Source organism: Cricetulus griseus, chromosome 2 (assembly GCF_003668045.3).
Source record: "Cricetulus griseus strain 17A/GY chromosome 2, alternate assembly CriGri-PICRH-1.0, whole genome shotgun sequence".
NCBI lineage: Eukaryota > Metazoa > Chordata > Mammalia > Rodentia > Cricetidae > Cricetulus > Cricetulus griseus.
In genome coordinates this window covers 453,213,478-453,235,625 of record NC_048595.1, presented here as the reverse complement: position 1 = coordinate 453,235,625, position 22,148 = coordinate 453,213,478, and the positions used below count along the sequence as shown (strand labels likewise).

At 40.9% G+C, this 22,148-nt stretch overlaps 1 protein-coding gene across 6 annotated transcripts in view; it reads right to left on the bottom strand.

Moving 5' to 3' along the window:
* Window positions 1–22,148, bottom strand: part of Fer (FER tyrosine kinase) — a 261,687-nt gene that overhangs the window by 48,893 nt on the left and 190,646 nt on the right. For all 6 annotated transcript variants that reach the window (XR_004768769.1, XM_027397739.2, XM_035441167.1 and 3 more), the window contains one exon: window positions 17,236–17,359. Coding sequence is in view for 5 of the 6 variants with exons in the window: in XM_027397739.2 (XP_027253540.1) it covers window positions 17,236–17,359 (124 nt within the window). In the remaining variant the exon portion in view is untranslated. The remainder of the gene's footprint in view (window positions 1–17,235; window positions 17,360–22,148) is intronic.

The window sequence follows — 22,148 nt, the reverse complement described above, 5'->3', positions numbered from 1 at the left end:
CACAGCCCTAAGTGATCTTTAAAAAGAAAGCCCGCAGTCATCCATTGCAGAGGGCTGATCTGAGGCACAAAGACTTGAGCGTTTCCTCTTATATTAAATGCTACAGAACTACGAGTCTGGTATTGTGAGATTTAATGCATCATGTTTCATGAGACTAATTTGGTAAAAAAAAAAAATGTTTCTTTTGTGACTTTGTCTTCTTACCTAAGGTCCTCTCAACAATTAGTTATCTAGCAACGTTTAGGAGAATAAAGAGTCACTACTGTGGGCGTTGCAGCAGTGAAGGCCGGAGACAGTGTGCAGGTGTGGCAGAGTAAGCGAGGTAGAAACAGAACGAGTCCTCTGCAGAGGCAGATCCCAAAGCTTACTAAAACCAGGCCACTGTACTAGGGATGAGGGGCGTGAGAGTAAACAGGCCCTCTGACCCTCCAAGAGCCTCTACTCTAATGTCCTCTGTGGTACGGCCACCACTAGCCTCATTCATTGGAAAGATGGCCCATTCAAACTGAGATGTGCTTCAATTTAGGAAACTTGTATTATAAAAGAATACAAGATCAGAAAATCCATTCAAGTTGCAATCGGATAAAAAATTCATACAATGAACTATTAAAATTATCTACTTATTTGTACATTTAAGGTGGCTTACTTATAAACTTTTAAATTATATATGTGATTCATATTGTCTTAGCTATTGGATGAGGTTAATAGAAGCTACTGGGTTGGGAGGATGCTAAGCTACTTTGTTCAGCGCAGCACTGGAGTGCTTTGGGGTGGTCTTAATAAGACGGCCCCCACAGGCTCAGGTATTGGGTAACTTTTTGATAGGATTAGAAGGATTAGGAGATGTGTGTCACTGGGGGTGGGCTTTGAGGGTTCCACAGCCATGCCAGGCCCAGTCTTCTTTCTCTGCTTGCAGATCAGGATGCAGCTCTCAGCTACCAAGCCTGCCGCTACCATGCTCCCCACCACTATAATGGACTAAGTCTGAAAGTGTAAGAACCCATTCTCCCTCCCCCCCATTAAATCCTTTCTCTTGGAAGAGTTGCATGGTCATGGTGTCCCTTCAGAGCTATAGAACAATACTAAAACACTGAAAAGCTTTCCTGAGGGGAAAACATTTATCTTAATAATCAAAGTGTGTGGAAAAAGTCAATTAACACCCATGAGATAATATGAAGGCTCATTAAATACCCAACTCTGTTAAACTGTATTTCTTACTCACTGACACAGAGTCCCGATACGTCGTGCAAGCTGGACTCAAAGTGCAGGTCATAGAATTCCAGGCATGTACCACCATGACCAGATAACAGACATGTCTTAACTGTGATTTTTACTATGGTGTCAAGTCTTTACCCATTTTCTTAATTATTTCTGAAATATAGGCATTTTTATTATTATGTCCACTGAGGCTCTAATAATGTCCAATTTTAGTATTAGGAAGAATAAGAAAAGCTACATGTAGACATTTTAAAAATCAGAATATAAGAGTACATATTTGAGGCAATGAATGTTAAAATTTTCACACTTTCACAAGGTATTTTTTTGCATTGAGTAGTGTGGAAGCTACTGTTGGAGAAAACTGAATTTATGTTATTAAGAGGTCCAAGTGACTTTCTTTATCACTCTGCCCTGACCCCAGTCCTACCCCAAGCAGCTACCTGTGTCACTCATCACATACTCAGCTATGCCCCCACTTATTTCATTGGCCACGTTTACTGCATCCTAATCCTTATCTACATGTACTCTGCCTTTAACATTACATTCTATTTCCTCCCATTATTTTTGCATACACGTGTCTATATATATTACCCTAATTATTATGCTATATTTTAACATATATAAATGGGAAAATTATCTTTATATATCAATTTTTGTTTATTTTGTGGCATTTTTTTTCACAAATACGTAGCATCATTTTGTAAAGTACCTATTTACAGGGTTGTTTGTTTTTTAAATAAAATCAGGGAAGGTTAAAAATCAAGCATGGATGAAGCTGTACAAGGCAGAGGAGGGGCTGAAGAGAAGGCTCAGAGGTTAAGAGCATTGGCTGCTCTTGCAGAGGACCAGAGTTCAATTCCCAGCACCCACACGGCAACTCACAACTGTCTGTAACTCCAGTTCTAGAGGATCTGCAACCTCACATAGACATACATGTAGGCAAAAGACCAAGGCACATGAAATAAACTATAAAAATGATTTTTTTAAAAAGGAGATGTACAAACACTGTTATTTCCTCCTGCTGGCAATGACCCTTCATGACCCTCAGTGACATTTTAAGATTATTAGTAATTCTCAGCAACAAAAAAGGCATGAATAATCTGCTTGCTTTATAGCTACCTCTTAGTAATATATATTCAGAACAGTCAAGAAAAAAAATATAGCAACAACAGACTGGTACCATACAGGAATTATTTTGGCACCTGTAGCTTTTGTGTCCAACAGTTCCTTGTCCACAGTATGGACTTAAGAAGTCATGAATGGCTCTACTGTGATATTTGTGAGTTCATGGACTCTACCAATGAAGGTCAGAAGGCGAGAAAGAGAGGCGAAGTTAGCAAGGTGAACAGTTTAAATGGATTCCACGTCTGGAGTTCCCTATCATTATTAAACACAGGCCCTGACAATGACCTCCCACCTTCACAGAAGGGCAACTCATGACGAAAGTACATACAACAAATGCCACCAGGGGTGTCTGAAGCAACAAGGGAGATCACCTTAGGACTCCTCCAACATGGAAATGCAGCAGTTCTGCATTGGAAGCCTCCAGGCCGATAGAGAAATTTGTTAGGGCCTTCCTTCTGGAGGCTGAGCGCCATGACCTTTCACAGGGAGCATGGCAGCCGCTCACACAGCTGACACCTTGAGTCTTACTGAAACTATGACACTAGGCTATGTGACAGTTCCTTACTTTTATCCTGCTTGCTTCTACCCCAGCTTGTGTCATGTTAGTGGATAAAGATTTGGTTCTTAACCTGACTTTATCTGCTTCCTCTACCGCATTGTAAACCATACAATGATGCGTGTAACACCTAGCACTGTGCTCGGCACAACATGAACAGTGAAGTGAAAATCTGCTGGGTGAATGATGGAAATTAGGGCTGAAAAGGTCTGTCCTTAGACCTGTGAGAAAGCTAGTCCTTTTCTAGATAGACTAAAAAAACAACTAATTCAGCTCACAGCTTCTTATTGTTATCCACATCTGAGCTTTAAGACGAACAGCCTACAAAGCTACATCTCCAAGTCTCATGTTCTAAGTAGTATGGTGTCTCCAGGAGCTGGCAGGACAGTGTTCAACCTGTTCGCTTCAGCCCTTCCAAGAGGAATGGACGTCACGCTGGGTAAACATTAACTGAGCATGGAGACTGAAGCCTCCATCCTCCACACACAGAAAATGGGGCATTGGTGCAGGAAGGAGGAAGGTGCACGCCCTCTTGTGAACAGCCACCACAAGCTACGGCCACCACAAGCTACAACAGGATTGTTTAAAGACAACAGGTATGATGATTTCCAAGAGCATAACTGCATTTTTCCATATAGAATCCACTAACAGTCAACAAGTATGGCCTAAAGTATGGTTTTTGGAACTGACACAATTATTGCAGGCAGCAGGGTAGGAAAAACACACCAGAGAGGTATGAAAATTAAAAGAGCTGTCCCTGAGTGCCATGGTTTCAGCCCTCGCTGTGGGCCTTTTCTTGACAGTCAAGCATCCTGAAGGAGCCAGGCAATGAAGGTCTCAGAAGGCCTGACGTGGGAGCAAAGCTAGGATGCAGTGAGGATGCTGTCACTCCAAACTTCCTACAGTGACAGAGCCATCCATACAGGAGAAGATTTACACACGAAGCATCAGAGCATCTTAGGAGGATGAGAGAAAAATCCAGTCTTCTGTTACTTAAACATTTTAGAGCCACTGCCATTACTGCTGCTGCTGCCACCCCTGGCTTCAGTTTATAGACAGGCTGGCTAGAAGGGTCAGTTGGTAAAGGGCTTTCCAGACAAACACCAGGACCTGAATTGGATTCCTAGAACTCACATGAGAAAGTGAGATACAGTGGCGTACACTATCATCCAAGTGCTCGGGAGAGAGAGACAACAGATCCTGGGAAATCTCTGGCCAGGCAGCACAGCATAATCAGTAAGGCCCAGGTCCTAGTGAGAGACCCGGTCTCACAGAACAAGGCAGATAGTGCCCGATGTGGTCGAGTGATTTTCAGAGAGGGTAAGATGCTCTAGGCATTGTGCTGAGTATTTTACAGTATTCTCTTGCTATCCTAGTTATGCATGAGTTTGAGAAGGAATGAAAGAGGTTGAAATTATTACTAAAAGCACAACTACCATGGGACAGGTGTAAGCTCAGACCCCCAGGAGAATTTAGTAGACAGGGCTGGAGAGGTGGCTCAGCCACTAAGGGCTTGCAGTGCTCTTGCAGAAGACTCAGGTTTGGTTCCCAGCCCCTGGGTCAGGTGGCTAATAACTGCTTCTAACTCCAGCTCCAGGAGATCCAGTGCCTCTGGCCTCGGAGATCACATGAACTCAGGAGCACATAACCTGCTTCCCACACGCACATACAATGACAAATAAGGCACCTTTAAGAGTGGTAGTAGACATGCTTATGTCTAGAGTGTAGAAGCCGACTTTTTAATCACAATTTTTACAGTGACTAAGGAAAAATAGCTCATAATACAAGTGAGTCTACTATATTATATAAAGTCATCTAAAAATATGTAAGAGAAAAAGTATGGATAACATTTACAAACTGCAAGTTCCTGGAGAGCTGGGTCTTCAGGATAAGAGAGGAATCAGTTGCTATGGCGTAGGTCTGCAATTCGAGGATCAGGAGTTCAAGGTCATCCTTGAGTACCTTTGCAAGCCTGGGTACATCAGAATTTTTATCAAACAGTAACAGCAGCAGCAACAAAACTCAAAACAGACAAAAACAAAAAACCCCAAAACCAAAAAAACCCCACAACAAATAAAGACTTTTTATGCTATTAGCACTCAACCTTTTAACAATCAAATATTCACATTTTCTCTCTCTTTATTGTTTTGTTTGTTTGAGTCCCAACTCTCCCGAGTGCTAGGATAACAGGATGTGCCACCATGCTCAGTGAAACACTTGTACTTTTAGGATTATTACATTTTCTAATTAAGTGGTTCTCTTCTACAAGCCTTTAAATAATGGGCTTGAAGTCTGAGGGTTTTTATTTTTAAAGTTAATTTTGATGAGCTCTAATTTCCCATAGTGTATTTGTGTGTATGAGAAAATCTGAGTGTAGATGTGTATGGAGCCAGAGGTCACCCTTAGGTGTCACTCCTCAGGAACCACTCACCTTGTCTTTTGAGACAGGGTCTCCCACTGGCCTCTTTACTTGCTGATTAGCCCTGTGGACCTCCCGATCCCTGCCTCTGCAGCCCTGAGTTTTCTGTGTGAGCGCTGACCCTTGTGCCTGTGTGGCCAGCACCCCCCCCAAATGTCCTGTCCCTAGAATCAGAGTCTGAAGCCCCAGGTTAAAGCTGCTCTCCCTCACTGAAGGCAGCAAAGCAAATAAGCAAAACTGACTGTCTTCCAAGAAATAACAAGAGGAGTGGAGCTTACCTCTCTCAGAACAGCTGACATCTTCCTGAGTATAGCTGGGGGAAGGGTTCACAATGAAACATGGGGGGGGGTCACACACAGGCTGAAGAACTTTTCCCATCCCACCTGTGCACAAGGCTGTCCTTAAGTGAATCACTGGCCCAAACTCCAACCACTACCAGAAAATACTACTGATAACCTCCCAGAGCATTGTGACTGTCTAAACCTCCCAGCTGAGAGCTGCAGCTAGGAGCTTTTTATCTTTCAAAAATGTTTAGAATTATTTTTAACTATGTGCATGTCTGTGTGTGGATTTGTGCATGTGACTACAGTACCTTAGAGCGCGTGGGTTTGTACATGAGAGTGTACTGTCTATGGAGTGTGTGGGTTTGTGCATGAGAGTGTACTCTGTCTACAGAGTGTGTAGGTTTGTGCATGGTAGTGTAGTGTCTGTGTGCATGACCGAATACTGTCTACAGTGTGTGGGTTTTGTGCATGTGACTACAGTACCTTAGAGCATGTGGGTTTGTACATGAGAGTGTACTGTCTATGGAGTGTGTGGGTTTGTGCATGAGAGTGTACTGTCTACAGAGTGTGTGGGTTTGTGCATGAGAGTGTACTCTGTCTACAGATTGTGTGGGTTTGTGCATGGTAGTGTAGTGTCTGTGTTCATGACCGAATACTGTCTACAGTGTGTGGGTTTTGTGCATGTGAGTGTACTGTCTCTAGAGTGTGTGGGTTTATGTGTGGAAGTGTAGTGAACTCAGAGAGTGTGGATTTTGTGCACGCAAGTGTGGCGCCTACAGAAGCCCCAGTTCTAAGATCCCCCCCCCCCTGAAGCTGCAGTTAGAGGCAGTGGTGAGTGGTCTGACGCAGTGCTGGCACTGAGTGCCAGTCCTCTGGAAGAGCGGAATCATTCTTAGCTACTCAGTGAGCCACCTCTCCAGGCCCTGGTTTCTGTTCTTCTTGCTGCATCTTTGCCAACACTGGGTATCAAGGACCCACAGACACTGGGATGTTCAACAGGTTAAATTGTCCAGCTCAAACCAGCAGCAAGGAGAATGTGAATTCAGCTCTCCCTCCAATCCCCAGCTTCCATTAGCGTTTTCGTCTCTGTAAGATGGAGCTGCACTGTGAGCTGGGAAGAATCAGTAGTGCTCACAGTCCTTCATAGAAAGGTAAAAACCCCATCTGTTAAGATGAAATGAAAGCTGGAAGCTAGGACAAACTGTCTCACAATATCTCCCTTTCCAAGAGCTCTGGTATTTATGACAGAAAGTAGCAAACCCTTTTATCATAAACCTCTGAATTCCACTCTCTTCTGTTCTCTGACCTTTGAAAAGAAAGCCTGACAACACACGGTTTTTATTGTTGTTATTCACTCTGCTTTAGTACCTTGGCCTAATGAACACTTTTTCACACACATGAAGTGGAAAATGACATTAGCCTTAAAAATTATACTTGTCTGCATTCAAACTATGCATTTGTCTTGACTTACAAAGAGAGACATCTCAAAGGAAGATCAGTAGCAATGACCACGAAAGGCTGGCGGCCTGCGGTCATGGCCACCAGAAGAGAAGGGAACACACAATTGTTTGTCTGAGCAAGGACAGCACAGCGGCATTTAAATACATGATGACACTGCAGGGCTTCATTCATCAGGGGCGTCTCAGAACTAGGAGTTCAATGCATTTGTGAACACTTCAGATGACAAACTGTCAAGTTGTGTTCACAGAGAGAATAATATAAACCATAGACACCATGATTTTGTTTTGGTTGCAGTATTTCTCCTAGAATGGGAAACCTGAGGACTCTGTGAGGCAACACCATGGCCACAGATAAAATGACGCTACCATGGCTGTAAGCGACTCACTAAGAAGCTACTTATCAGCATCTATTAGTCAAGAAACTGGCAAAAAATAATTTCACAGGTTTTCTTCTCTCTAGTGTAAGCTAGGCATTTTTGGAAGTGAGAAGAGCTCCCCAGAATACAGCTGCAGTCAGATGGAGGTGGTCAGGGGCACACACCGTAACTTTTACTGGCCCAGACAGACTCTATGCTCTCATTTATCGGATCATCCCAAAGTCCCGTCTCCCTGACCTAAACCACCACTGCATCTGACTTATTTGGCTTCTCACTGTGTTCCATGTCATATTCTGGTTGTCTGTGTGTGACTTATTTCTTCTTTTGTATGAAAACCCTCTTGATGGATTTTTTTTTTAACCAGAAATAAAATAAATTAAGTGCAAAGACGTTTAACATGGCTTGAAAAAGAAAGGACATGGGTAAAATTTCAAAGAATATCTTTACATTTTTTTTAATAGAAAAGGAAAAGTAACTAAAAATTTTAGTAAGTAAAGTATCAGAAACCAGTCATTGGAAGCTGACAATTCTGATTTTCCAAAAAGTACAGAGGGCTCTTTCCTGGAAGAATCCTGTAAAACCTTTTGTGTTTGAACACTAACATAAAATTGATAGAAATGCCTAACGGGCCAACAAGATGGCTCGAGAGGTAAAAGAGCTTGCCGCTAACACTGCCAACCTGAGTTCAATCCCGGCATCCCTGGACACAACCACAAACAAGTACATAAATAATTAAAATTTAAATAAGAAAACTCCTTCAAATAACCTTAACCTGACAACTTTAAATTGAACAATCCACGTATTAAAAACAAAAACAAAACACCATTGTAACAAATCTCAAAAAGCTCACAGACTCAGGACTATTCTCCATATAACTTGTTTATCATACACCACTCACTTTCTTGTGTCCAGGTAAGTCCTTTCTACTCAGAACCACCCCACAGAGTTCAGTTTGGCTCTCAGGAGCCCAGGAGCCTTCCTTACCCCCCTTGAACAACTCCTCAATGACAGAGCTGACTCTGATCCGAATGAATCTTCAGACATTTTCACAGTGATGTGTTAGAGAAACGTAAAACCTTAATGAGCATCTTCAATGGATAGATGCTGTGACAGAACCAGAAATTAATTTCCTCCATAGCATATTTGATACTTCCAGTTAAGAAATTTATATTTGAATTTTATTTGAAATTATACCTCCTGGTTCATCTATTAATAATTAGATAAGTGAACAAGGAGAGGGGAGGGAGGGGAGGGAAGGAGAGAGGGAGGGAGAGAGGGAGGGAGGGAGAGAGGGAGGGAGGAGTGAAGGAGGCCACTGAGCCAATTCTGTAGCTGGGTGAGCACTTGAGACAACGCTAAGTTGTGTCACTTAGGACTCTGAATAGGTATGTATGTGTATATATAATTTTGGTATTTTGTTTAACTTATTCCCCATGGGTTTCCTGTTGCATAGTACAGTTTCCATTGCTTTAATAGGAGGTCATATTTCCAGTATATTGTCTGGAGCAAATCAGGGAGATTTATAATTTTTACCATAAATCATAAAGCATGAATATTAAGATCAAGAATAATTTATACTTAACCCACATTTAATTATCTTATTTACGAGTTAGTTGGTCGCAATAACATTCCAGGCACTGTGCTTGGCAGTAAGGATGGGCTTCAACACGAATATAACACAGCTCCACCTCAAGAAGCTCCCAGGATGGACTCTAAAAGTGGTCCAGAGTCATGAGTCATGAGTCTCAGTAACATTCTTGGCTACGTCTGTGCTGCACCCAGAAGTGAGAACAGCGTCTCCTTTAACACTATTTGGAAAAGGTTTTCAGACCCTTGTGCTAACGACTCTAAAAATTTCCTAAACTACCCAGAGCTTCACATTCTCTTGCTTTTTTTTGTTAGCACATGAGAAAAGAATCCATTTCTGTAACCCAGACCTTTTCTATTTCCATTCTACCTGCCTGAAGGTCTCCTGATATTCTCATTCGGTAAGTCCACAGCAGGGGGACTTGGAACTGATGGAGATGGACAGATGACAACAACCAGTATTCTTTCTAGCAGAGGCCAAACAGGCCTGCTTATCCTTGACCTCTGCAGATACCAACTGTGGAAGATGATCCCTGGAGGTCTGAACTGTTAACAGGAGGCCTAGTCACATCTCTCAGCACAACACAGAAGGTTCTAGATCCTGGCCACATTTTCTTGCACTGGCAGAGACAGCAGGATAGGCAGGTGAATCTAACGAGGGTAGGTATATGAAAACGTGAAATGCTTCACCCTGCTGAAAGGGGCGATGTACCAGAAACCCAGCTGTGTCCTCTTCTCAGCGTGATGCAAGACAGCATCACAGGAGAGCACTGCAGCCACTCTTCACCTCCCTAGACACCTCCCACGGCGGCCTTTGAATGTTCCATCGGACGACTTCAGTTTAGCTCTGGACGGGAATTTAATAAAAACGCACTGGGGAAAAGTGAATTCTCCCTTCCCACAAAGAAATCTAGCAGACACTGATGTGTCTAAAGAGGCTTTCTCAACATCACAGGCTTTTTCTTCTAAGTAAATGAAACCCTGCAAACAGAGATATGGAAATGTAAGAGTGAAAGCATACGCAGCCCAAAAGCTCAGGCATAAGATCTGCCTGTGCCTGCTGGGCAGGGGAGGGCACAACCAAGAAGTCCCTGAGATGGCTGGCATTGCAATCTGCCAACCCAAGTTTGTTCCACAGCGATGGATGGGATGGCTGTCTGCAGTGGATACAGGAGGCCACGCCCCTGTTACATAAGTATGGTTCTCATCTACATTTACACTGGTCAAGTCTTTTTTTTTTATTAGAACATCTTTAGTCAATTTGTTTCTTGGTCAAAATGCTTTCATTTTTCATCTTCTAAAATGTCCTGGTATCAGACTCCTTCCTCGACACCTGAGTAGTGACTGAACGTTACAATCAAAAAGATTTTGGAAAGGTTTTATGCCTTTTATTATGATTAAATCTCATGGGCATTGACTACAAGATAGGTACCAAAAATCCTCTTACAGATGACTGGAAAAGCCTATGGAAGAAAGAAATAGAATTTTTTTTTTTATTTCCTGAGAAGTTTGTTTTTAAATTTGTTCTGTTATTACAATGAAAAAGTGTTTCTATCTTAGACAAATCAATATAAGTGTCTCAAGATATGGAAAAAAAAAGCCAGATACTCTCTTTTCCAGTGCTTGCTGCTAGAGAGTAGAATCAAGCAGTTCAGTTATTTCATTGTTAGCTTGTTTAAATGTCACCAGGAGTTCTGATGAAAAACAAAAGTTTCAAGAAAAAAATGATGTTATTCTCTAGATTTTTCTCTCCTAATTTCCCCCCAATACAATGAATTTCTGTGTATGGAACTTTTACAAGTCTGTTTTTCTTATATAATTCAATGGAATGGAATCTGAGAAATTTCTGAAGGCCATGAAATACATTTCCCTTTTGTTATCCAGTTACTGTTGTGCTTACCAATGCTGATATAACTTGTTTGGGGGCTTGAAACAAAGCACTACGTCATCAGAATGGTGATTTAAGTAATTACATAAACACCATTACTTTGTTATTTGTAGACCGGTGGTACACTGTCATCTCAAGTTAAAAGTAATTGTTGATTTAAAAAAAAAAAAAAACAACATCTGGAGTCAAAATTAACAAAAAAAGATGTGCTTGCTTCTCAGATTATCCTAGAATGTGCTTTTCTTGTCTTTACACTTTTCATTGACTCACTAGTGCAAAGCTTTGCTGTCCCAGTCTGTCTGCCTTTCCACTGTTTTCACACTGCTCCATCTAAGTGAGACCTTTCTCCTGAGTTCTAGATCTGCATATTCATTTACCCACAACATGTTACGCATTAAACCTTAAACACAATGCCCTCTTGCCTGTAAACAAAACATGATTTGTCTTCTAGAGTTTCTGATCGAGCCCCAACCACGCGGCTGTGCAAGCCAGAGTACTGATTCCATGGTCCCTGTGTCCATGACAGCCTCTGTCCCCAGTCACATCTCCCTTCATGGCGGGCTCCATTCTTCCAGGCCACAGAGATTTATAATGAACATGGATTTGAACTCTCCTTCTCAGAACACCACAGTGACTTCCCGAGCTCTGAGGGTCAAGACCAGACCTATGAGCCTGCTCTTTTCCACAGTCTGATGCCTGCAAAACTTTCAGATCAGATCTCAAGTCGGTATTCAATTCAGTCCAACGTGGACCCTTTCACTGCCGTGAAGTCATTTCCTCCCTCATTCCCTGCCTGTCTTCCTTCTTTTCTCCTTGTAACTGATCACCTTCCTCTCTTCCGAGTTCCCTTGGTTACCTTTTAACCTGCAGTTCAAACGCCACTTCTTTAAGGATGCTTTCCATGACTTCACTATGGAACAGTAGCAACGGTATTGTCTCTACATTCTATCTTGTATGAACTGACGGTCTGCTTATGGCCTTCATGGTCCAGGGAAAGACCCCCTATCTGATGGGCTCAGTGTTCTACCTCCAGCGTCTGCTGCATGCCCTGCACATGAACAACACTCAGCTGCCTCCTGTGACTTCAGCAGACTATGGCGCATCTGCCATGTGGCTGCTTTTCAACCTAGATGCTTGCAAGGCAAGTAGATAAAGCATTCCTCAATTAAGTTTGGGACATGAAGACTCTAAAACATGTTGCTGAGTGTAGTGAAAGTTTATCTCAGACATTCCTTATGAAGTTTTAAGGAGGGTGATTGTGTAAAATTGAGCAAGTCATGCAATGTTCGCTGGCCATTCTTGGACCTTCGATTGTATGGGGCCCTTTCCTTCAGAAACCCCACCCCCTTTCTCCTTCGCTCCCCTACCCCCTGGAAAGTGTCAATGCAGTCTTAGAATTCCAACTTCATTTTCCTTGAGTAGGGAGCATGTCTTTTACAAATAAGGCATTTAAAAATGTGATCTGGGCTAGAGAGATGGACCAGAGATTAAGAGGCCCTGTAGCTCTTGAAGAACACTTTGGGACCTGATGCTCTTTTGACATGTCTGAGCAGCAAGTTTGTGCAGATATGTGCATATGTGCAGATAAAACACATCTACACAAATTAAAAACACATGGGTTCTTACTGATATCATCTATGGGACAGGCACTTTAGTAATTACAAAGAGAGAAGGAAAGAAAATTTCATCAGAGAGAAGAAACAATTTCATCAGAGAGTTTATGATATCACAAAAGAAAAGATACAATAACCTCAACACTCTGTTTGCATTAGGATGTGTATTTAAGTATATATTATTCATGAAAATTTTAATTTTCTTTGCTTCACATGGTATACATTTAAGAAAAACTGTATCTTATAATATGAGGGGCTGGGCAGATGGCTCTGTCAGGAAACTGCCTGCCGGAAGGGCTTGACGTACATTCTTTTTATAATCAATTGTTTTTATGATTGATGACAAAATGGAATTAAGTAATATTCTCACACTTCTGTGATGTGGATTACAATTGTAACAATAAAAGTTTGTACTTTTTACTAAATGTTCATAAATAGCCAAGAATGGCAATGTTTAACCAACATTTAGAAATAAATCGAAATAAAATCTTACAGTCCATTGCTGTTTATATCTATTATGTCTTTAATGACTTCTGAATTAGACAGGTTTACCACCCTTCATGGCATGGACAAAGATCTGGCAGCAAGCACATCACTGTGAAAATTGCCACAGCACAACTTCCCAGTGTGCTTCAGATAGAGTAGAAAGGACAATTTCACATTGGCTTATAATGTTATTATAAAGAAACTTGAGTTAATTAAAATTAAGCCCAAACGAAAATATTCAAGTCCCTATCTCTGAGCAAAAAAAACGGTGGCAGTAAAAAACAGACTATCAAGAGAACTGCCGTAGAAGTTAATGGAAACCAAACCAAAACAAATTCCCAAGGCAGGCCATTTCTGAATGCTTTTCTTACTTTCTCCATTGAATTTTCACACTTATTTTTTCCTTCATAAAACATTACTTTGATTTTTTTATAGTAACACACACAAAGAAAGCAAATGTGTTGTTCAAATGTTAAAGAGAATCATGTAGCAGAGCAACAATTAGAAATACATTCACATTCTGAGTTCTAAGTTAATGAGTCAGTGAACAGATACACATTTGTAAGTCATACAATTTGAAGCATATTCTAAATTGTTGCTTGGATTTTTCAATCTTCAATATGCATTTATTTTAGTTATTTTTAGGATATTAATAATGAGGCTCAGTGATTTACTCATTATCTTAATAACAATAACAAAGCATGGTTTATATTATTTAAATTAATTGTTAAAATATCCCCATCAGAAACTATTACAAAAAATAAACCCCTTCGCTGAAGTAAAGACAACATACTTTGGGTGTTTCTTTGATAATAAGCACCGCCTGCATTTTTAACTATGAAGCAAGTTGATTCCACTATAACTACTGCTTCTCCCAGAGAAATAGCTCCTCAGCCTGGTGCATGAGAACAAGCTCCACAGCATGAGTCATGACTATAAAAAATGCAACGCAGTGAATGATCTCAACACAACGCCATATACTGCTGCAGTCAGATGAAAAGAAAAGGAATCCACCTAAGTTTAAAGAGGTCTGCTGTAGCTGTGAAATTCATCTAGCTCTCATAATCAGCAAGGGAAATAAGGGATACATTGGACGAATTCAAGGGATGTGATCACAGGAAAACAGTACACTGTTACTATGTTATGGCTAGTAAAAATCTTGCCAAAGAATAAGCATTAGGAACATATTCGTGAGAATAAAGACAGAAGGTTACTGAATGCCAAGAATGACAAAACTGGGGCTTTTATGCTAATGAGTATCAGACATGACTAATAAATTACTGAATCTTTGTGGTAGATCCTGGATTTCTTCTTAAACACAGAACACATAGAGCCAATAACAATAACTGAAGGCTGGCATTAACCCTGAGACCTATTTATTACTCCTGCTCCCAGTGACACTGTTCAAGTAAAATCTTGCCAGCTAGCAAACACACATCACTGCTACGACTAATCAAAGAATGGCTTTCAAAAACATACAAAAATATGAAACATTAAAAAGGAAAAAACCAATATTACAACACATAATATTATGATTCAGAAAGAGGAACAAAATTAAATGACATTGCCATCTGCAGTCTAGAACAGTTTTGATTCTGATGATTAACCAGTCATCACTGCAAATAATATGAAATTAAAACAATGGCTCCCCCAAATGCAGCATAGCAAAAATTAAAGATCATTATAGGGCTGGGAGATTATAACTTTATGGCTTGCATGAATAACATGGTTAACTCAATGCTACCCTGAAAATAGTCAGACCTTTTCTCAAGATAAAAAGTAAAAAGAGGGTTTGGGATTTAACTCAGTGGTAGAGCACTTGCCTAACACAGGAAAAGCCCATGTTTAATCCCTAGGACTTGAAGTAGGGGAAGGAGATACAGCATATTACAGATAATTCACAAATTATTAAACTAATTTAATGATGTATATTACTCAAGATTTATAGCCATAAATGCCTAATAGAAAAAACCCTAAGGGCAGTAACTATAGAGAATTTGATGAAATGCTGACACATAAAATACCTTAAAATCTCAGAAAAAATTTGCCAATTTTCTCAAAATGTAAGAGCAAGATTTTTTTTATGTTTTTAGATGTATAGTTTGGTTTATCTCTAGCTTATCTAAACTTAAATGTTCATTAAGGTTTAAAGATTTCTATAGTGTGACTTGGTACATATTTATACAAGTCAAGCAGAAGTATAGTGGTAAGGCTTAGTCATTGTTATCTTAATTTTTAGGAAAATAGTATCTCACCCCTGACATTTTAAAAAAGTAAATGCAATTGTCCAACAATATTAAAACAGTACTGTAGAGGTGACTTTGCTGTAATTCTGTATTTTACAACCTCCTCACAACGCGGAATCAATACTCTCAACACAGTATTAATTCAAAGGTTGTGTAATGAGAACCTCAGTCAAAAGCACAGAGCATTTTTTAATTTGCTGTAAGAGTGTGATACCATATGAAATCAATGTTATTCTCTCACAGTGTACTCTGTAACAGGTGTGGGTGGTTTTTATGGTTGGGATACTAGAAAATGCTAAAATAGCATGATCAGTGGGAACAACAACAAAAAAATGTCTTTAGGAAATGAGGGTGGGGACACATTATATTGACTATGACCATGTCATGTAGTCAGAAGTTTTGACATGATCTTAAAAGAATAACATGTTCTGACTAGTTTGAAGTCGGATTTGAGGATGGAGTTGTAAGTGGTTTTGAATGCAATTAGCTTATGCTATTTGGACAATAAACTCACCTTGACCTAAAAAAATAAAAATAATAAAAAAAGCACAGAGCAATAATGAAGCCAGCAGGTAAGGAAGGGTTATAGCATGCAGGTGTGACAAAGAGCCCTACTGGAGCGTGTGCAGTGTGATGGACTGCTTCCAGCAGCCGAAATCTGCACCAGTTTTCCACATCCTCCTCCTCACACCCGAGACGTGGCCCTCATGCCACCTAGCCACACCCGAGACATGGTCCTCATGCCACCTAGCCACACCCGAGACGTGGCCCTCATGCCACCTAGCCACACCCGAGACGTGGTCCTCATGCCCACCTAGCCACACCCGAGACATGGTCCTCATGCCCACCTAGCCACACCTGAGATGTGGTCCTCATGCCCACCTAGCCACACCCGAGACGTGGCCCTCATGCCACCTAGCCACACCCGAGACATGGTCCTCATGCCACCTAGCCACACCCGAGAGGTGGTCCTCATGCCCAGTTAACCACACCTGAGATGTGGTCCTCATGCCCACCTAGCCACACCCGAGATGTGGTCCTCATGCCCACTTAACCACACCTGAGATGTGGTCCTCATGCCCACTTAACCACACCTGAGATGTGGTCCTCATGCCCACTTAACCACACCTGAGACATGGCACAAATTTTCAACAGGTCTCAAGGTGCACTACATTCCATATGAAAGGCCACTTTCAGCTACAAACCATGCAAACCACAATCTAGAGGCAAGAGAGGTAGCTCAGGGGCTAAAAGCTCTTACTGAGTTCCCAGCACACATGGTGCTCACAGCCATTGGTAATTCAGTAGCAGGGGACAGGACACCTGCTTCACACACACAAAATAAAACCAAAATCTGTGAAGTAGGAAGACAAAGCCACTGTGCAAAAAGGTAAGTTTTCTAAAATTCCTTTGAAATAACCATCATAATCTCTTACCCTTAGCCAACTTCACAGTTAGGAATTATTCTTATAGCCGGGTGTAGTGGCTCACCTCTTTAATCCAGCACTCAGGAGACAGAAGAAGGTGAATCTCTGAATTTGAGGCTAACCTAGCCTACAAACTGAGTTTCAGAGCAGCCAGGGTTACAGAATGACCCTGTCTCAAACAAACAAGAATAAGAAAACCAGAAAGAGAGAATTATTCTTATAGTATTATGCTCTCCCATGATTTTGAAGAATGATAGCAACACATGAAGCTATTTTCTGACTTTAGTGTAGGCCATATCAACCTATTCATGATTACAACAAAGCAAATTCTAATTACGAGGGAGGTTAAATCATTTTCTAGTTAGGTACTTACCTTCAGCAAGGGATGAGTCAAGTACTTGTGGAAAACTATCAAAGAATGCTTTCACACAAAACAAAAAAATCGACATATAAGCTTTGTGAAAGGCATCTACTATAGTATCACATAACACATGGTCATTTTCTAGGATCATAATGATAAAGGTGAAAATGTCTGTAACTACTTCTTACCTGTGTATACAGTTTTTGCTCTCAAGATACAACATGCCAGATGCAATATCCAAGGAAAACTTCACGAGCTGCTTGAGCTTCAGATCATCCTTCCTCTTCCTCAGAAAGGACAAGAAATCACCTCCTAGAGGAATTGACAAAGAAAAACCAGATCAATCTTGATGTGAGTCGATGTCCCATTTCTAGCCATTAGGAGGCCTGACAAAAGAACCTTGGGAACAGCACATCCTGGCAAGCGAAGACAAACCTGTCCCATTGCCACTATGTGCACCCATTTATTTTGCTGACATTTTCTAAGAAATTTTATTTTATCTAATAACAAATAAAACATGGCTTAAACAAAAAGTCAAGTGATACTAATTTCTAGATTCAGTGACCTTCTAAAAATTAAAACTATTTCAACTAAACCATGTCTGTAAGGACAGGCAGACACACAAACAAACATACACACACACACACAGAGGCATGAACACACAGGTGAGCACGCTCGAGCACCCACACACACACCGCATGCTATGATTCTGATACAATTTTGTTATTCACCTACTATGCATGCTTGCATATAAAGAAGATCCCACTGTCTTTCTGGCTGTTGGCCCAGCCTCCAACAGCTGAGCCATATCTCCAGCCTTCAATGATGTCTTAGAAAAGCTTTTTAACCATCATGGTCCAAGACAAACACATATTATAATCCAAACAGTAATTTAAAACTTAAAATTATCCCTATTTTAAGAAGCAAAAAAAGTTAGTGGCTTTAACACTATAATTTTCCGTATTTCAATAAATCTCTAATCTTGGAAATATATAAGTTTATATGCAGTTTTTATTTTAAATATTTAATTGACATTTAGATTTAATAAAACTTAGAAATGAAAAATAGTTTCATATGCTTAAGTTATCCCAAATATCTACCTACCTACCTACCTACCTACCTATTTAGATATTATGTACAAGTGCTCTGCATGTAACCTGCAGGCCAGAAGAGGGCATCTGATCTCATTACAGATGGCTGTGAGGCACCATGTGGTTGCTGGGAACTGAACTCAACTTCTGGAAGAGCAGCCAGTGCTCTTAACTAGTGAGCCATCTCTCCAGCCTCCAGCCCAAATAGTCTTAAAAGTTTCTGACAACTAAATCAAGAATAAAATCTTAAACTCAAATCAATTAAAATGAAATGAAATTAAAGTTGAGTACTTAGAAGTACTGACTACATTTCAAGATAGACACAGGCAGGGCTGAGCAGAACACTTAGTGTGTACAGCTTTATTTACATTATGTATGCACTGCACTGTTTGGGATCTTTTCTAGACACGCTGGGCCCTTGAGCGCACGCTGGGGCCTCACAGGCTGGGTCATTTGCTGAAGCAGAGCTAGTTATTGTTCTTTCCTCCTCCTCTTAGTAAGCCCTTTCCCTGCAGACAAACCTGCTGCCTTGCACATGCCAGGCAAACTCTCAGGCCCCATTCATTCTCAAGAGACTGCTAGTATTTTTTTTTTTTTTTTGGAGGATCACTTATAGTTTATGGCATTAAACAGAAGGTAAAGTATGTTTTAATACATGACCTTAAAACAACCGTTCACTTCCTATCAGGCCTCTGCATTAAACCACAAATTGTAAAGAATGATTACCCCCTAGTTGCCATTTCCTGAACCCCTTTCACACTCTGCTAGAGATTTAGATTTCCTTAAATGGAAGAACTCTAGAGAAGAAGAGTTAATGGCTTTTTCTTTGGTGAGAACTGGAAAATAATCACCCACCTAAATCTTCTTAAAATTCTCCCTTTCTTACCTTGGTCACAAATTAAGTGTTGCATGTTTTGTGGGCCTCTTAGAAAATCAATAGGTTTTTTAGCTTTTTAAAAATAAACTTAAAGGGCAGATAATTCACTTTTTCTGTTCATTTTAAAGATTTGTTTGTATTATTTTAAGTGTATATACATAATACATTTGTGTGTGCTCACAGGGTTTGGTGAGGCAGTGACATTGGCTCAGGAGTGGACAGAAATCCCATTTTTTCGCTCTGTTAGTGACCAGCATAGGGTCAGGGCAGGAGCTGGACACCATCTAGAGAGCTACAGTTTCAGAAGGAGCTGTTCTGGAGGTCTGAGAACTGGGAACAACCACAAGATGGGGGTCTTAATTTCATCTGCATCGGTGCCAGAGCTAGAGGCACTCCCAGGGGCATGCTGGGGAGTGTGGGCAGACAGACATGAACATTAAAGCTGAAAAGTGCAAGCTGCAGGACGCTGTACTCAGGCCATGGAACAAGAGGAAGGTAGCCCCACCACAGTTGCCAAGAGTGGCTCTCATCAGCTGAGAGTAGTTGTCGAGGTAGACAGCTGAGGCATGGGCTAGTGGGTGGGCCGACTCTGCAGCCACCTTCCTGCCATTTATTGATGTAGAGCCCCCAAACTCTGTAGCTCTGAAGGCCCTACTTCACAACCACAGGTGATCCCTTCAACAGGGCAATTCATACTTAGGAGATCTTGAAAAAATAGATCCTGTTGGCCATCCTGTTCTTAGGTCTGGTTTCTCCTGACAGGATAGGCTCCCAAGAGAAGGCTGCTCACTAAGGAGATCCTCACTAAAACCCACTAGTGATGATCAAACAGCAGATACAGGACAGAAAAAAGAAAGAAAGAAAGAAAGAAAGAAAAGAAAGAAAGAAAAGAAAGAAAAGAAAGAAAGAAAGAAAGAAAGAGAAAGAAAGAAAGAAAGAAAGAAAGAAAGAAAGAAAGAAAGAAAGAAAGAAAGGTAGGACACAGGACTCCTCCAGAAGAACGTATCTCCTCTGCTACTGATTCACAAATATGGAAACGGATATGAATCCAGGTGAGGGTTTGAAAGTTTACTAATTTATCAAAGACTTGAAAGAGGACACAAACAAGCAGATTAATTCAATCATGGATATGGTGAGGACATTAGCAATACAGAGAAAATGATTAAAAAAATAGATGAGGAAATCAACAATATTAATGAAAAAGGCAGCAACCTAAGAGAAAAATTCAAGTAAGGAGATCCAGACTTTTGGGGGCAGAAGTGGAGAAACTCAATGAACAAGGAGGGGAATCTGTGAGTGGGATGTATTTTATGAGCAAAGAATCTATTTTCAATAAAAAACAAAGCAAAACGATAACGAGATTGATGACTGACTCATATGCCACCCAATAGCCTTCATCCAGCAGCTGGTGAAAGTAGAAGCCGACACCCATAGCTAATCACTGAACTGAACTGGAATCCAGTTGCAGAGAAGGACGAGTGATGAGCAAAGGGGTCCAGACCAGGTTGGTGAAACCCACAGAAACATCTGACCTGAACATCGGGGAGCTCTTGATCCCCAGACTGATAGCTGGGATACCAGCATGGGACTGATCCAGACCCCAGGAACGTGGGTTTCAATGAGGAGACCTCGGAAATCTACAGGACCTCCTGTAGTAGATCAGTACTTATCCCTAGCATAGGTGTGGACTTTGGGAGCCCATTCCACATAGAGGAATACTCCCTGAGCCAAGACACATGGGGGTGGGCCTAGGCCCTATCCCAAAGGATAGGATAGATTCTGATGACACCTTATGAAAGGCTTCACCCTCAAGGGTAGCAGAAAGGATATGTGATAGGTAGGGTTTTAGTTGGGGGATGGTGGTAGGGGAGGAGGAGAGGGAAGAGGGAACTGGGATTGTCATGTAAAACAATCTTGTTTCTAATTCAAATAAAAAACATCTGCAAAAAAAGAACCCTCCCCCCAAAAAACAAAGCAAAACAAAAACTTCAATGAACCAAATAAAAAAACCACAATTTATTATAAATAGACTTGACTAAGTACAAGAAACATAAGGAATGAAAGACACAAGTGAATTCTGTACTTACTTAAACATCAGTAACAGAAAGATTTCAGTATCACCCAAGAGTTCTGGCCACATGATCAACACACCAACCTAAAACAGTCAACTAGGTAATAGAGGAGCAGAGATAAAAACCAAAGACAGAAAATCCCCAAACTCAGACAAAGAAATGACACCCCTGTAAACAAAGAAGTACTTACAAGACCATTCAGAAAGAACCATAAATAGACATGACTAGAGAAACCCCTCCATATTACATAGTATATTTAAGATGTCGACACTACAAAGCAAAGAACCAATATTAGGATATATAAGGGAAAACACCAACTTACTCACAAAGGTAAATAAATCAAAGTAACATCTCTCATCAGCTCTCAAAAAATTCAAAAGAGAGTAATACAATGTATTTCAAGCCCTGAAAGTAACAGAGAGGGATAAACAGCAGGAAGACTTCTCAAAGAAGTCATATGGAAGGCTACTACTGTCAAAGCTTCCTAAAACATACATACATTAAAAAGAGTTAAAACTGAACTATATAACAGGACAACAACATCTGTACTAGACACCAGAAGTTAATAAATAAAAACCAAACGTAACTAGGAGAGGGGAGAAGAGATTTTTTCAGATTTTTTAATTTGAATTAGAAACAAGATTGTTTTACATGACAATCTCAGTTCCCTTCTCTCTCCCGTCCTCCCTTACCACCCCCCCTCAACTAAACCCTACCTATCACATATCCTTTCTGCTCCCCCTGGATGATGAGGCCTTCCATAGGGTGTCATCAGAGTCTATCGTATCCTTTGGCATAGGGTGTAGGCCCACCCCCGTGTGTCTTGGCTCAGGGAGTATTCCTCTATGTGGAATGGACTCCCAAGGTCCACACCTATGCGAGGGATAAGTACTGAACTACTACAGGAGGTCCTGTAGATTTCCGAAGTTTTCTCACTGAAACCCACGTTCCTGGGGTCTGGATCAGTCCCATGCTGGTATCCCAGTTATCAGTCTGGGGAGCAAGAGCTCCCCGATGTTCAGGTCAGTTGTGAGAAGAGATCTTAAGGGATGAAAAAGCTT